Here is a 17,493-nt window from a genome sequence, read left to right on the forward strand (position 1 = left end):
TGGGGTGGGCTCCACTGCGGGACACTGTTCCGTCTACCCCTAGGTAAGCAAACACAGCATGCACTCACACACACACACACACACACACACACACCCCTTGATGTGTGAAGCCATGAGAGCAAGGCCTTGTCCTTACATCATGTACCCATAAAAAATAAAAAATATTAGTTTTTCTCAGTGGGAAAAAGGGGCACTTGAGCAGTGTGGTGTGTGTGTGTGTGTGTGTGTGTGTGTGTGTGTGTGTGTGTGTGTGATGAGCCTCATGTTGGGTCTGTTGTGTTTTCCCCTTTCTCTACCCTCACTGGGAGATGGTATTGGCTGGAGATGAACCGTTTCCTTGTCAGCTGACATACCCCCTCCCCCTGGCCACAGTGGGTTGGACACAGGCCCACACACTGTCCTTCTGTTTCCTAGGGAGAAGGATGGCATCCGGAAGGCCCGTGAGGTGCTAGTGCGGCTGGGCATAGACCCGACGCAGGAGGACTGCGTGGCCACTCACCGGGTGTGCCAGATCGTGTCCACACGCTCAGCCAGCCTGTGTGCAGCCACCCTGGCAGCCGTGCTGCGGCGCATCAAGGAGAACAAGGGCGAGGAGAGGCTGCGCTCCACCATTGGGGTTGATGGTTCTGTCTACAAGAAGCACCCTCAGTGAGTCAGCGTGCTGGGACCCATAGTGACAGGGCCCCCAGAGCACTTGGAGATCACTGACAGGCCTGAGAGAGACCCTAGTGACTGCCCAGCCAACTCTGGTTTGCATTCTGGCACAGTGGGGAGGGACGCGGAGTTGAGGAGCTCTGTAGAATTAGCTCCCAGCTGGGCATGTGAGGATCAGGAAGGTGTGTCCCTGGCAGGGGTGCAAGCCATCTCTGAAGGCTCTCGATGACTGCAGCTCTATCCAGGGCCCCCCTGGCTGGCGGTGGGGGGCGGGGGAGGGGGAGTGCTCTTTCTGCCACCCTCCTGTTTAGGAGTTAGGGTTTCTCTGTACTTGTTTCTTTGACTCTGTCATGATTCTGGGTGGGCTCTGCAGGTACTGTGTCTTCTGCCAGGGGACACCCTAGTTCAGCCTCTCTGGCTGATCTGGGTATTGAATTCATCCTGCCCTTCCCTCCATGTTTGGATCCCTTGGGTCCAAGATATTCAAATTTCAGTTGGGACCTGGCCATCTCTCTATTGTACTTACTCATTATCTAATCATTTTTATCTAATAGGAGCGCCGGGTCAACGGGCCTTCATTAACTGAATGGTTGATGCAGAAGGTCTCAGGCCTAGCATTCCCTGGTTTTCTAGTCTAGTGCACATGAATCACCTGAGGATCTTGTTAAGAGGCAGATTCTGATTCAGAAGGGTTCGGCCTGAGATACAGGGTCTTACTACATTACTTACTGTGATTGTGTGCAGTGGGTAGTGACTTCCTACAACAGTCCTTCCCTTCACCCAGCAAGGGCGGTCACAGTTGCATAGCTGAGCTTTAATTAACACGGTGATGACCCTGACTTGGGAGAGTGGGGAGAGGATGATCAGGGTGGCATCTGCTCCTGCAGGTGCCTCCCGGCCTTTGAGCTGAGGCGGTGAGCCCTTTGCACCATTGACCCTAACCGCGGACACCCATGTCTTACCCCGTCTTGGTGACTGCAGTTTCGCCAAGCGTCTTCACAAGACGGTTCGGCGCCTGGTGCCCGACTGCGACGTCCGTTTCCTGCGTTCCGAGGATGGCAGTGGCAAGGGGGCAGCCATGGTGACGGCAGTGGCCTACCGGCTGGCTGACCAACACAGAGCCCGCCAGAATACCCTGGAGTCTCTGAAGCTGAACCGTGAGCAGCTGCTAGAGGTTAAGAAGAGGATGAAGGTAGAAATGGAGCGAGGTCTGAGCAAGGAGACCCACGCCATTGCCCCCGTCAAGATGCTGCCCACCTACGTGTGTGCCACCCCTGATGGCACAGGTATGTGGCAGGCTGCCTCCCGGCTCGCGGTGCTGGGCCCGTTTCATGGTGTTGATGCCCAGGAGGACTCCTTAGCCATGGCGTTGGATATTTGGACCAGAACATGTTTCTTCAGCTCTAGCACTAGGCAATTCTAGTGTTCAGTAAGCTCAGGCAAGGCATTCCCCTGCTACAAACTGAATAGTAATAATGATAAACACTTACTGAATGCTTACTATGTGTCAGACACTTCTGTAAGCGCTTTACACATATAAACTTAATTTTTAACTGTTAACAGCAATTAGTAATTAATTTTGTTAACAAACTAATATGCTTGGCACAAAACTGAGACACTGAAAAATTAAGAAACCTGCCCAAGTTCACACAGCTAGAAAATGGCAGAGCTGGGATTCAAACCCAGGAGTTTTTGGTTCCAGGGCCAGTTCTTATAAATCCTAGGTCAGGGGTTGGCAAACTAACGCCCATGAGCTACATCTGGCCCACTGCCTATTTTTTTAAATAAAGTTTTCCTAATACACAGCCATGCCCATTTGTCCACATATTATTTATGGCTGCTCTGCACCACCATGACAAAGTTGTGTGGTTGCAGCAGGGACTGTGGCTCACAAGACCTGAAATGTTTACTGCCCAACCCTTTGTAGAAAAAGATTGCTGACCTGTGGTTTAGGTCTTACAAATTAAGAAATGGAGATCTTTTCCCAATTCGGAGAGAACTGACGTTGAGTAAGCCAGCGTAGCAGTTGGGCCAAGACTGGGCCTTGGTCCCTGCTCTACCCTCTTCTGGCTCTGTGGGCCTGAGTGAGTGACTCAGCCTAGGTCAGCCAGGTCTCCCTCCTCCATCAGAGGGAAATGCAGTGCCTCTTTCTCATGGCTGCCTGAGGGCTGCGTGAGGAGTATGTTTGAGGCACGTAGCACCTTATGATTGCCCAACAAAGGAGGGTTTTCTCATGTGAAAAGATTTCCCTTCAATTTCCTTTAAAGAGTTGAACTCTGCTATTTTTTACTCTATTCTAGAAGCTAACATAAGGTGGCCTTTGATTTAGCACAAATGACATGTTTAGATATTTTTGAGTATACTGTATCACAATTTCTGGTTTCCTGCAGAGCTCATTGTGACCTCTGGGACCCACCTGAACTCATCTGAGGACCGCTAAGGAGACAGCACGGCTCTGGCCCTCAGGGGTCTTACTTTTCTTTCCTGTTAGGTGGAGCGCACAGTCCATCATCCCTGAGGGTGTTGAGGGGCTGCCAGGAGAGCTCCCCATTAGGGGAAAGTGCTTTAGACTGTCATCCTCTGCTGTGCCCCAGTGCGTCATCTTCCCGGGTTTATTTTGCAGAGAAAGGTGACTTCCTGGCCTTGGACCTTGGGGGTACCAATTTCCGGGTCCTGCTGGTGCGTGTGAGGAATGGGAAGAGGCGCGGAGTGGAGATGCACAACAAGATCTACTCTATCCCACAGGAGGTCATGCATGGCACAGGGGATGAGGTGAGTCAAGGTGGCTTCTGGGAGGGGACCCCAGCAGACGTTCACTTCTCACCCTGGAGGACAGTGCTTTCTCTGCTCAGCCATGGTCCCAGGGAAGGCTAGGTGGGCCAGGGCCCTGGCCTTGTCTTCACTCATGTTAGTGCCTGAGCTTGCATTTCTCCTGAGAGGAGCTGCTGGGGGCAGCCTGCCCTGGCCAGGGCCCCTCCCTCAGAGCCTGTCTTCTCCCTGCAGCTCTTTGACCACATCGTCCAGTGCATCGCCGACTTCCTTGAGTACATGGGCATGAAGGGCGTGTCCCTGCCTCTGGGTTTCACCTTCTCCTTCCCCTGCCAGCAGAACAGCCTGGATGAGGTAACCGCCTTCCCAGAGGGCTTGCCTGTGGGCTTTACAGACTCTCCACCAGCCAGAGTTTGGAGCGGGGCAGAAAGTTGAGCTGAGAGGAGGAAAAGAAGGGCATGAGTAAGCAGTTATGATGAGGGGCCTGTTGATGGGAATGATTCAGTTGGAACTAGTAAGAGGTAAAGTAGGTAACAATGTTAGGGATGATGATGATGCTGACCAAATATTAGCAACGAACATTTTTAAAGTACTATCTGCCAGGCACTGTGCTAGGCTGCCTATGTGCATTATCTTAACGCTCACAGCAACTGTGTAAGATAGGTGTTCATATGCTCATTTTGCAGAAAGGAAAACAAAGTCTATAGAGATGCCAAGTATCTTGCTTCAGATCAGAAGGCTTGGGAATAGCCAAGACAAGATTTGAATTCTGGCTTCCCGATACCCAAAGCCATGTTTTCAGTGATGCTCACCTGCTCCTGAGACCTGTTTTGGGCTTGGGACATTTTCATTAATCTTCTGTTGTTTAGATGCTCTGGTGCTTCTCTAGTCTTAGCTTTGCTTTTCATTCCCTTTCAACTTGCCATGCAGGAATGAAGCAGGTGGGCAAAGAGCTGGTGCTCTCACATATCCTGGACATGGTGTGTTGAGAATGTAGGAGAACTGAGTAGGTCATGCTTGGGCTTATTCTGCATTGATTATCAGCATATTAGATGTCAGAATACTGTTGTCTAAGCAGTCGTTCCTCTGTCTCCATTGGTCTTCTAGAAGCTCACATGCATATTCACAACTGGTCAGTATGTGGTAGACAGAGTGGCCAGGGTACAAAAGGCATGATTCCTACTTGAGGTGCTTACAAACAAACTGTGATGTAAGCAAGCTCAGGAAGGCATGAGCTGCTGTTTGGAACGTGGTGCTGATGGGGTTCCGAGGCCCCGAGGATGCGCAGTGTGATGTTACCCGAGCACATACCTGGAAGGCATGAAAAATACTTGGATCATCTTCCAAGTCCAAAGCATGAGTTGATGGGGAAGAAAGGCAGGCAGGCCTGGCAGTGTGGAGGAGGGCACGTAGGTGGGAAATGTCACAGGTGCAGGGAGGTTGGTCCAGTAGGGAAGAAAGGCCAGCATTTCCCACAGGATCCCCAGAATAGCAACCCTCCTGTTGCTCAGCTGAGTTTTGTAAATGCTTCCTCCTCCTCCCTTCTGAGTTAAATTCATGTGCACCAGTACAGTGAAGGTTTTAGGATGTCGTGCAATAAAAACCCTTGCCTAATCCAGTATTTCCCAACATGTGTCACCATTTGTCCAGTGTTAGGGGTGCAGTGTTGCTTTTCACTTTTCTGTTCCTTTCCAGTTTTATTGAGATATTAACATGCACACTGTATAAGTTTAAGGTGTACAGCACAGTGATTTGACTTACATATGTTGTGAAATGATCACCACAAATAAGTTTACATCTGTCATCTCCTACAGATACAAAAAAAGAAAAAGAATAAAAGTGGTTCGTTTTCCTTGTGATGAGAACTCTTAGGATCTACTCTTAACTCTCTAATATACCCTATGGCAGTGCTTGCTGTTGCCATCAGGATGTTCATTCCATCCTGAGTACTCACTTACCCTGTCACTGGAAGCTTATACCAATTCCCTCTCCCCAGTTTTTCTGATTCCTTTGTCTTTTCACATTATGTTTCTCAGTGTCAATGCCCCGGATTTTCAAAGGCTTCTCCATTTACATCAGTTTACCAAAGGGAATTACCAAACGTGCAGATAAATACTTACATGTTTCTTTTTTTTTTTTTAATTTTTTTTTTCAATGTTTATTTATTTTTGGGACAGAGAGAGACAGAGCATGAATGGGGGAGGGGCAGAGAGAGAGGGAGACACAGAATGGGAAACAGGCTCCAGGCTCTGAGCCATCAGCCCAGAGCCCGACGCGGGGCTCGAACTCACGGACCACGAGATCGTGACCTGGCTGAAGTTGGACGCTTAACCGACTGCGCCACCCAGGCGCCCCTACTTACATGTTTCTTAATGAAACATTGCTTATTATAATGAAAACATTAGAAACTAACCCAATTGTTCAACAGTTGGGAAATAGTTAATAAGTTCTGAGCCATTCACTGCCGGGTATCAGCAACGAATGTTTTTGGAAGAAATTTCAATGATGTGGGAAAAAACTGGTGGTAAGACTAACAAAAATGTTTTTAAGAAAAAGATAATCTCTATAGTATAGAAACCCACAAAAAATACCTTCATCATCAGAAGATGAGAACATAGGACTCCAGTGTGTTTGCTTCTAGGATTTTCCTGCTGAAATATTTTTAAATAGACATGCCTTACTTTTCATGCCAGCATGTATCTATCTTTAAGAGTTTATCAGGTAACCCAACAACATATTCACTGTTTCTACCTGCATGGTAAGATTCCAGGTCATTGTGTTAGATTTCATTCTTTACGTTCTAAGTTTCTGTAGGGAGTACGTGTTCCATCTAGCACTGTGAAAATTAAGAGCAGATCAAACAGAGGCTGCGTTCTCTCTGTTGTTCAATCGGTCTGTGAGCCGGGATCTGCTCTGGTAAGATTATCTTATTGAGTGGAAAATCAGCAGGTGCTGAGGCCCAGAGGCCCCAAGCTGCCTTGACCACCTCGTGGCCCTGGGCAAGTCTCCCCAGCTTCACGGGCCTCTCTGCGTGTCTTATTATTAAGGACCACCTGAAATAATGTTATTTGATCATTCTGTAAACTTGAAAGTGCTAAATATAAAATTTCATTAGAGATGTGAAGCTAATTTGTAGGCAAGACAGCTAGAGATGAGCACACAGTTGTTTGGATGTAGGTATGTAAGCCAAGACACTGCTGGGATCATGTCTTATTTTTCCAAATCTCCTGGGATCTGAACACAGCGTGACACATCCAGGTTGACTTGTGACTCTAAACTCCTGGGCCATGAAATGCCAAGCAGGGGTGAGGCTGAGCAAGGCCTGGAGAAACCATGAAAAAGGGTGGGTAGTGAGCACACAGTCCATTTATGGATTCTGGCCTTGCAGGGAGGTGGCCCAATAGTTCTTGATGCTGTTTTCCGATGGGTTCCAGCAGCAAAGAGGAAACCAGGGGACAATAACCGAAACACTTCTCCCATATGTAAAATCTCCATGTGTGTATTCCCCAGAGGGCCCTGTGACACGGCAGACGGCCACATTAAAGACGAGTGGCTTATGGGTGACTCTGAAGAGCCTAGAGTGCTTCCCTCACTGGGATGACGTGAAGCCTAGCTGTCACCCAACTGTCACCCAAGCAGGGCACTTGTTCACACCATCCTGGAATTTGACAATGAAGAGACAGACTCTGACCCTTCTGATGTGAATATAGGACAGGGCAGAGCAAACTGCTTTTCCCAGCAAAAGAAGCACTTGTGTAGAACTTAGCTCCCTGCTGGGACAGTGATGTGGTACTTAGGGGCCCATGGCGTCAACTGGCCTGAGGGTGAGTCCCGCTCCTCTCCCCTAAGCTTCAGGCCTTGGGCAAGTTACTCCAGAGCCAGAGTTACCTAGAAAATGGGCACAATAATGATAACTATGTCACCAGTTTGCTGTGAGGATTAAACAATGGAACACACGCATAGGGGGTATGCAATCATTTGTGAGAGGGATGATTGGTCATTAAAGGGAATCTGTACTACCTGGTGAGGTTGAGAACGAGAGGCACAGCCGGGCCCCAGGAATGACACAGGAACCCTCCTCTGCTGTCCTCATCTGTGCTCTTATGTGACTTTTAGAGCATCCTCCTCAAGTGGACTAAAGGCTTCAAGGCATCGGGCTGCGAGGGAGAGGATGTGGTCACCCTGCTGAAGGAAGCCATTCACCGGCGAGAGGTGGGAGAGGCGTGCCACGAGGCCCAGAATGACCCGTGTTCGGAAAGTGGGGAAGTGTTGGGTGTGGTTGCGTGGGTTAGGGGGAGAATTAGCGTGGTCCTTCGGTGGTGACCGAGTGTCCACTGCGTGTCGAGCCCTGCTCTTGGCACTGGGGCTTCAGGAATGACCACAACAAACTCTGGTACTATAAACAAACCCATGAGCTAATGTCAGGTGCCTTAGAGCTGTGAAGAGACATGAAGTCAGGTGAGGACAGAGTGAGTGGGCTGGAGAAGGGCACTCCTAAATAGCACAACCGGGGAAGGTCTCTGAGGAGGTGACATTTGAACAAAAAGTGAGAATGAGCCAGGCTGTATCAAATACACTTTCTATACATATCAGTCTCCCTTGCAAGGGTCTGAAAGAACATGTTGTGGTTCTTTGGTGGACTGGGGATCTGCTTTTGCCCTCTCAGGAGTTTGACCTGGATGTGGTCGCCGTGGTGAATGACACAGTTGGGACGATGATGACCTGTGGCTATGAAGACCCTCACTGTGAAATCGGCCTCATTGTTGGTAAAGCCCCAGCAGTCCTTCCTGCGCTGTGACCCATGGCCTCAGACGGGTGTGGGGACGGTGCAGAGTGAGGCCCTGACGTGTTTGTGGTTGGCAGGCACGGGCAGCAACGCCTGCTACATGGAGGAGATGCGGAACGTGGAGCTGGTGGAAGGGGAGGAGGGCCGGATGTGTGTCAACATGGAGTGGGGGGCCTTCGGGGACAACGGGTGCCTGGACGACTTCCGCACGGAATTTGATGTGGCTGTGGATGAGCTTTCTCTCAACCCTGGCAAACAGAGGTAGGTACCCCAGTGCCTGCGAGTCCTGGTACATGTACCCCAATTGCACTGTAGCAAGTGGTCAGATCCTCTGCAACAGCAAGTCCCAGGACACCTGTTTCTGAGACGTCAATAGAAGAAATTTCCTTGGCAAGGGTTTTCAAATAACATCCGGGAAGTACTACCGCTTGGACTATGACACCTTCAAAATCCAGTTGGGAAAACAAGAGTTGTGTTTTGAGGAGCATTTCTTAAAGGGAACTGGTGACACAGGTTTTAGAAGGATGAAAAGATGTAAAGGGGATACTGAGGAACACAGAACTAGGAAATGTCAGAGGCGGCCTTCCTACCACTGCCTGTGAGAACAGGAAGGGATGGTGTTAAAACCTAGGTCTGGGACTGTGAGGAAAGACAGTTGAGTCATCTGCTGATAGTAGGGTAAAGAAGCTGGTGTAACAGAGAGGAACAGGAAGCAAACAGGAGTCTCTTCCTCCTCATCCATTCATTATGTAACATCCTCTATAGTCAGGACTGGACAAGGGCCAGCCCTAGCCTCACAAAGCATGATGGGGAGGTGCTCTGAGCTGCAAGCACACTTCCCATTGGGAAGATGTTGTGTGTAGTGTTTCCTAATTGGATTAATCAGGGACCATAGTTCTGCAGAATATACTTTGGTCAAGAGTACAACTCACAGACGAAAATGCCTCTAGGGGCCAGATAAGTGTCATTAATGAAAGAAAGGGTGGGACAAGATGGAGTGGGGATGGGGGTCTTGGTTGCAACTGGGGGCCTCAGCTTTTTTAAAGGCACTATTGAGGGCCAAAAGGCCCTCAAGCCACCGAGCTGTCACATCAGTTCTGGTGGCCAAGACAGGGCTTCTCCAGTTGGCACTCAAGTAAAGTGATCATGATTAGTTTGGAGAGAAAACATGCTGAATGTCTGATGAAGTTAAGGATTAGGACTCAGCATCCTGCCGTTTTCTTGGAGATGGGGTTTGAGTGTGTTTTCCTTCTTGGAGTTGGGAGTAAGCACCAGAAGGGAGATGAGCCCAGAAGATGGAGATGATCCCAGGGAACCCCATGGGCCTCAGGCACTGTAGTCAGTTTTGCCGAAGGCTGTGGGTCAATGTATGCAGATACCAGGAATCCTGCCCAAGTGAATCAAATAGCACTTCCTTTCCCACCAGGGGGAACCTGCATGCCCTCTACTTTCTAATGTGCTGGGCATCTCACCTTCCTGCTTAACCTCCATGCACATTATCTGCATTGCAGGTTTGAGAAAATGATCAGTGGCATGTATTTGGGCGAGATTGTCCGTAACATCCTCATCGATTTCACCAAGCGTGGGCTGCTCTTCCGTGGCCGCATCTCAGAACGACTCAAGACAAGAGGAATCTTTGAAACCAAGTTCCTGTCTCAGATTGAGAGGTGAGAATTTAGGGCCCGGGGTAGGGTGGGACCGTATCCTCCTTCTCATGGACAGACAAGCTGAAGGATTTCCGTAGCTCAAGTAAGGTCGGGGCACAGCTTACATAAAGGTCAGTTTAGTAGCAAACACATTTGTTGTCTATAGTGTTTATTTAAAGTTATGGATAGTTGGCATTTTAAGGGTAAATATATAACATTCTCATGAAAAATCCTGCTGAGCTGGCACAAGGCACCCCCCTCCCCCCATGCAAAGTAATGTGGGTGGGTTTTAGATCAACTATCAAAGGTAGAAAGATACCTGCTCATAGGATATAAACTGGAATGCACAAAGGAAGCTAGCCTATTAAAGTGCTTGCACCTGGTGGGAGGGTGCTTCTTAACTGCTGCTGTGGTAATAAGGCAGCCAGGATCGAGAGAAGATTGGCATGCCAGGCAATGGCAACGCAGAAGAAATCAGGCCATGTGGTGGCTCATTAAAGCAAAACCCCCCTCCTCCAGTCTAATGGAAGCAAAGACCGTTCCAAATTACCATAGTGAATTTCGGAGCCCTTTAATAATTAATGCTATGCATTACTGTCAGGTGTATGGGAAAACAGGAACTGGATGACTGGCATGAGTGGGGCCCCAGGACATCTGTACCAGTGAATAGAAAGAATATGTTCTAGTGTGCATGTCTGTCTGTGTGCAGGAAGCTGATTCCAGGGTTCTAAAACAGCTCCCTCTATATAATATTTATTTTCTTACAATTGTATTTACATTTGTTTCCTGAGCTGCGAGTAGTTATCAGACCACCCCGGGTGGGGGAGCAGAGACAGAACAGGATCTCTGCTGGCAGGTGATGCTTGTCTTGCTGACCTGTGAACAGCAACAAGAAAATGGATAAGAAAGAGCTGAAAATGCCAACTACAAGCCTTGTCACTGTCTTTATTCTTTCCAAATGAGTGGAATACATAGATGGTGAATTTCCTTGTTTCTTGAGTGCCAGTTGTATGGTAGCAGTGCCCCGCCTCGCCTGGGCAAACTGGAATAGGAGCCCGTTTCTTTACGTTCCCGTCACGCTCACGTGGGCTCTGTGTGGTCCAGTGGGATGAGCATGGGTTCCTGAACTGAGTTCAAGAACAGGATCCACCTCTCAGGGAGCTCCTACATGACCAGTCCCCTGGAGTGGTGGGTGGACCACCAGCCCCTGGTGTATGTGACTGACCACTCCCTGTCTTCCCCCCCCCCCCACCCCCCCAGTGACTGCCTAGCCCTGCTGCAGGTCCGCGCCATCCTGCACCACCTGGGGCTCGAGAGCACCTGTGACGACAGCATCATCGTCAAAGAGGTGTGCACGGTGGTGGCACGGCGGGCGGCCCAGCTCTGTGGTGCGGGCATGGCCGCCGTGGTGGACAAAATACGAGAAAACCGTGGGTTGGACACCCTCAAAGTGACAGTAGGCGTGGATGGGACCCTCTACAAGCTACATCCTCAGTGAGTGCCTGACCTCCACTCTCCTTGTCCAACTTTCTTTCTCCATCTGTTCTTTCCTTGCTTTTCCTTCCTTCCTCTCTCTTCTTAGTTTATAGCAAAGCACCTGACATTCCAAATGAGTGTCTATAATATATATGCTTTACTTTAAAGGTTAAGAACCAGAAGTAGGTCTGTGTTTTACCACCCAGCTTGGAAGACACAGGCGCTATGCCCCTGTCCCCTGCCAGGGAAGGTACTCTGGTGACTTAGTCCCTTGCTTCCTTTCCCTGCTTATCTGTGTATGCATCGCTATGGTTCCATTTTACTTAATTTTGAACCTGCCATAAGGGGAGTCCTATGGCATCTCCTCTTTTGTGACTGGCTTTCCCCACACAGCATTTATAGCTTTGAGACGCATCCACATGGAAGAATGCAATTGCAGTTCATTAATTTTCAGGGCTGCGTAGCATACCTTTGAATGAGTATACTATAGTTTACTGTTCTGCTAATGGATATTGGGTTATTTCTAGATTTTGTCTGTTACAAACACAGCTCCTGTGAACATTCTAGGAAATGTAGGGGAACTCTGGAGCGAGATATTTTCTGCAGTTTGGTGTGGGGGCTGGTAGATTATAGCCATGACTGTTTTTGTAAACACGAGCCATGCCCGCTCATGTATATGTTGTCTCTGGCTGCTTTCACTCTACAATGGCAGAGTAGTTACCACAAAGCTGAAAGTGGATCTACTGTCTTGCCCTTAAATTTTTCTTTTTTTGAGAGAGAGAGAGAGAGAGAGAGAGACAGAGAGAGAGAGCGAGCATGCACAAGCATAGCATGGGGGAGGGGCAGAGGGAGAGAGAGAGAATCTCAAAACAGGCTCCGCACTCAGTGTAGAGCTCTTGGCAGGGCTCGATCTCAGGACCCTGGGATCACGACCTGAGCTGAAATCAAGAGTCTGGATAGTTCAACTGACTGAGCTACCCAGCCTCCCCTGTCTGGCCCTTTTTATAAAGCGTGTCCTTCAAACTCCCCCAATGTGGAAGCACTGAATTTTCTTTTCTTTCTACGCTTTTTCCTGTTTCTCCATCTCTCTTCTTCTCTCATCAGCCATTGTTCCTCTCCCTTCTTCACTCATTTGCATTTGTTTTGAATGAATCATTTTTAATTTAGGAAGTACCCCAATCCCTTCCCCCCGCCCCTCCCCCCTACAAGCTTTTTAGCTCAAAGTTAAAAGAACAGAGCTGTTACCCTGGTCTGGGCAGTAGGTGAGGCAGAGTGAGGAAAGAGAGACGCCTCTATTGAAATGTTGCCTGCTCGCAGCATGACTGTTTCTCGAGGAGTTGAGAGACTACACAGATAGTTAAAAGAGGGAAACTTGAGAGGTCGCACGTCCCTTGTCTTGATGGTCAATGTCACTGAAGAGTAGGAATCTTGGTCCCAGAGGAGAGTTGGGAGGGGGACAGAAGCCAAGCCACTGGCACTGAGGCTTGCTTCATAGATGAGGAGGCCTTCCTGACCCTGCTATGTTGGGGTACATGGTGACCATCTCTTTCTCTAGTCCCATATTGAAAGGCTCTGTGATCACCGTAATGGGCCTACAGCCACCCATGAACCTGCTCCTTTTATCTTTAGTGTCATTTTGGATTACATGTGGATCTGATGTAAGTCCATACCCCTGGAAAATGAAGTATCAAGTGCATGGGGCTTTATCTTCCAGAATTTAGGGACAAGATATGCCCTTCTGCAGGGTATACTTGTGATGCCTGTGACTGTTGAACTTCTCTTCCACTGATTACTTTTTTTTTAATTTAAATTTATTTTTATTTGTTGTGTTTTTAATTTTTTTATTTTATCTTTTTATTTGTAAAAATTTACATCCAAATTAGCATATAAAATATTTTTAATGTTTATTTTTTGAAGGAGGGAGAGAGACAGTATGTGAGCAGGGGAGGGGCAGAGAGAGAGACACACACACAGAATCCGAAGCAGGCTCCAGGCTCTGAGCTGTCAGCACGGAGCCCAATGCGGGGCTTGAGCTCACGAACCTCGAAATCATGACCTGAGCCGAAGTCGGATGCTTAACCGACTGAGCCCCCAGGCGCCCCTGATTACTTTCAAGAACACAGCTTCCAGAATCTCCGATGATTGTCTTACAAGGATCTCTGCTCCCCACTTGCCTGCTATGAGATAGAATTTGGGCATGTTGCCAGCCTTCACAAGCCTTGGTTTTCAGATACACAATACAGAGTGTTTAATACATGGTAGCTGTCGTCCTCTTGCTCATCTTAATAATTCTTGGGTTTCCAGCATAACTTCTTAGGGTCTCATCTCTGAGGACACAAATCAATCATGACTAAGGAAGTTTTTTTTTCCTGTGTCTTCCTCCCCACATTTACAGCTTTGCCAAAGTCATGCATGAGACGGTGAAAGACCTGGCTCCGAAATGTGATGTGTCCTTCCTGGAGTCAGAGGATGGCAGCGGGAAGGGGGCGGCTCTCATCACTGCTGTGGCCTGCCGCATCCGTGAGGCTGGACAGCGATAGAGTCCCTGAAATTGGAAGGGACTTCCTGGAGTTCCCTCTCTTCCCTCCTTTAAATTATAAGATGTCATCCCCTGTGTCAGAGACAGACCCCTTGGGTTTTCTTTGGCAGAGGAAGACCCGTCGGACTGGGTGTTGTCTCTATGTGTACTCACTGCAGAGTTCAGCGCCCAAGACTTAGCCCTCCTGAGATAAATAGGTTTTGAAGTAAGGACTTGTTCATACTTGTCACAACTCTTCCTATTGGTTCTTTGAAAACTTAAGAAGGCAAATTTTAACCTTTAGTAATCCTCCTGGCCAAATTCCATGTCCCTGTATAATCTGACAGAATGGGGACACTAATGAAAAGATACGGTTGCTTCACCATGGACCCTGAACGTGACATTTCTAGGTAAAGAGCATTCCCCAGTATGGAGGTGGATGTCGTTTCTGCTCTGAGATCTGTGGGGATCTCCAATAACTTGAGCCTGATCCTCCACAGGCAGAAGTGGCGGGGTGGGAGAAGAGGCAGCGATGGAGGGAAATCCATGGATAGCCATGTGATGGCCCCTCTTTAACCTCACTTTTCAAGCCTGATGGGTTCCAGCGATGCTCTTCCTGGAATTAAAGCATCCCGAATCTGAGCAAGCAAAATCACAGCCATGAGTTGACACATCCTGCAAGTGGGCTTGTCTTATCTCCTTGTGGGTTCCTGAGTCATCCATGAGCAATGGACCTTTGGGGGGATGGGGAGACTTTTTTGGTCTGTTTTTAAAATTTTTCCTGCAGAAGTGGAAACAACCCTACTTTCATTTTAATTTATGTTTGAAATTTATTTACTTCATGAAGTACATCTGCTCCTTTATCTTGACACTGTATGTAACGATGGGCTGTATGTAATGTATTTATATGTCAATTTGTTATGTGTATAAATACACAGGGTGTCTTCAGACTTGGCCTCTGTAGTAGATGAGCGTAATTTCAGGATGGAAGGTGAAGATACTGACAGGTTACTAGAAATACCTCATTCGCCTGCGGGAAGAGAAGGGAAGCCTCTTCAAGGTGAGTGAATGGCCAAGTAGCTCCTTCCCGGCTCCTTTTTAACCTGCAGACTCAGAAACGTGGAAGGCAGGGAACAGTGAGGGAAGCTGGGTCTATGGACTGAAAAAAACCATAGTGACTGGCTGCTCTGTCTAGACCTTCCTGGGGCAATATTACCCAGGCTCTTAACCAAAGGAAACAGGAATCATTTCAGACAGACTCACTGCTTAGGAATTGTCATTCTTAGGGCAGTCAGTAGTATTTTTTAAGCTCTCCAAGAAGATAAAGGAAGCCACCAAAAACATTTTAAAAAAAGTATCTGGTAATGGCAAACCAAAACTGAACAATGAAACAATCAAACAAAGAAAACCTCAGGGACAACACTTTTGGTGGATTTGTGCCCTCCTAGCAAAATCGGTTTGTTTCATAAATGTTTTATGAGAGGCATCGTCCAAGGGCTTCTCTAGGCTGAGCTGTTTTTATACACAATATTTATTTCAAACTGTTGGTGCGGTTGGGGGGAGTGGGGTGGCATAAAATCTTGTATACTCTTACTTTTCAGGAGTGCAGTTAATTCTGAGTCCAAAAGCCCATTTCTTCCCTAAAATATGCACCCACACACACTGCAACTACATGGTAAAGAGGGAATGGCCCCATAACACTATTGAGTAGGAATCAAGGATCAAAACAAGGAAGGAAAGACACGACTCAGTAGCACCCAGTTTTTGCACATCTCTCACACTTGTACTGAGAACAATGTTTAAGTTTGTGTATCACTAAAGAATGCCCAAGAAGTAGAGATGATTTTTAACTTTTAAACTTGAAAATTAGGCACTGTGTATGAAATTGCACCTTTTTTAAAGGTAGAGCTGTGTGTGTGGCTATTACACATGTGTTGTTGGTTTCCAAAAAGGAATGCTGGAATATGCATTTTGAATGTTTGTGTTCCCACAGTTAGGTGACAGTTCCTTGCTGATGCTGCTTTGCCTGATGTAAATATGGTGAATCTCAATCTTTGACCGGGATGTGTTGAATCTCAAATTATTGAGCACTCAGTCTAGTAAAGATGTTGTCATGTATAATAAGGAACTAGTTGAATTAACTATGTGATGTTAACTATTAATAAATTTTAACATTTTTCAAAATATTCAGTGTGTGATTCCTGAGAATTTTGAAGAATGTACTCATCTGTTGGGCATATGAGGATGTTCTAACTGGTGTGGGTAATTAATGAGTATCTTGATTTTGACTGTATGTGCTTGCTTGACAGGCATGTGGCCAAGACTTGGTCTTGACCCCAGATATTTCTCTTCTTAGAAACTCCGTTCCAATGGAACTGGAAGATAGATGACCTTTCCTAGGCCGTTTTTGAGCCTATAACTTTCAAGCATCGGTGAAGAACCATGACTGGTGCAGCAGAATACTGTTTAGGGAGTTTGGCCGAGATATTAGCAGAGCCTTCAGGGGCCTGTGGCTGGTCTCTGTAGGCATGTGATTCACATTCAGGATATAAAGCCCTTACTTACGTGAACATCTAAAAAACATGCGCGTCTATTCTCTCCTTACCTTTCCTCTCTCTCCAATAAACAAAATACAGACCTGGGCAATCCATTCCTCACAAGACCCCGCTGACACCTACTGACATGGCCCTCCCTGATTGACAGTGAAATTATGGAAGCATCCCGTACACTCTTGTTACAAGTGCTAACTGGTACAACCATTTAGGGGGAAACAGGCAATATACAACAAAAGCATGTTTTGTGTAATTTTCTAGAAATTTGTGCAGAGGAAATGGATAGTTAGAGACCAAGATTTCACTTCGAGGGTATTGGCTACTGTATGATTTATAATAAAAAAACGTTCACTCCATACAATGGGTCTGCCCACCCTGTGTGAGGGTCTGGTCAGGAAGACAATCTATTCCAGTTGGTTATACAGGTGATGAAAGAGCTGAGGAGCCAGAGTATGGAGAAGCAACCCAGAGATTAGCAATGTCCAAAAGATCCATTTCCATCCCACTGGCTGGACCAAGTCCAAAAGCTGGGGGGGGGGGGGGGTTGGGGGGGCGGCGGTACAGGAGCTGGAACCACAGACTAGGGAGGAAGTCAGTTAGAAATACCCTGGCTTCTCCCTCCCATCTTCTACTTTTTTGCAGTGTCTCCACTGGCTGAACCCGACAAGGAGCCAGCTGGAAAGGGAGACTGTGACCAGTGGAGGGTGGGGCCTGGATCTGAGCAATAAGTAACTTGCATGGACCCCATAAAACCATGACAGTGTTGTAGAAGGGTATATAATATCATAGAAAATGTTGACAACATGCCGTTTCATGATGCAAGTGTGTTACACAACAATATATTATGATCCTGTTTTTGTTAGGAAATTATTATCTACAACAGGATTAATGTGTTACCCTGAATGTCCCCTCTGCCTTGCTGGACAGTGGACACAAATGAGGCCTCCACCTCTGTGGTAACAGCTGTAGCACCCCCTCAGCTGGCCCTCCACCCCTCTGGGGTTTGGGCATCTCCACTTGGAGACCTCAGCAGTCCCCACCCCTGTGCTCACGCTGCTTCTCTGCCCAGCTCCCGCCTCTCCTCCAGGGGGT

General features: G+C 47.7%; 1 protein-coding gene across 3 annotated transcripts in view; it reads left to right on the plus strand.

Moving 5' to 3' along the window:
• HK2 (hexokinase 2) overlaps positions 1-16,035 on the plus strand; it is a 62,534-nt gene extending 46,499 nt beyond the window's left edge. For all 3 annotated transcript variants that reach the window (XM_045054458.1, XM_003984158.6, XM_045054459.1), the window contains 10 exons: positions 415-648; positions 1,636-1,940; positions 3,278-3,426; positions 3,658-3,777; positions 7,540-7,635; positions 8,090-8,189; positions 8,287-8,470; positions 9,721-9,876; positions 11,116-11,349; positions 13,727-16,035. In XM_045054458.1, coding sequence (XP_044910393.1) covers positions 415-648; positions 1,636-1,940; positions 3,278-3,426; positions 3,658-3,777; positions 7,540-7,635; positions 8,090-8,189; positions 8,287-8,470; positions 9,721-9,876; positions 11,116-11,349; positions 13,727-13,871 — 1,723 coding nt within the window. In that variant the 3' untranslated portion in view covers positions 13,872-16,035. The remainder of the gene's footprint in view (positions 1-414; positions 649-1,635; positions 1,941-3,277; positions 3,427-3,657; positions 3,778-7,539; positions 7,636-8,089; positions 8,190-8,286; positions 8,471-9,720; positions 9,877-11,115; positions 11,350-13,726) is intronic.
• The last annotated feature ends 1,458 nt before the right edge of the window (positions 16,036-17,493 follow it).

Source organism: Felis catus, chromosome A3 (genome assembly GCF_018350175.1).
Source record: "Felis catus isolate Fca126 chromosome A3, F.catus_Fca126_mat1.0, whole genome shotgun sequence".
NCBI classification, from domain to species: Eukaryota; Metazoa; Chordata; class Mammalia; order Carnivora; family Felidae; genus Felis; species Felis catus.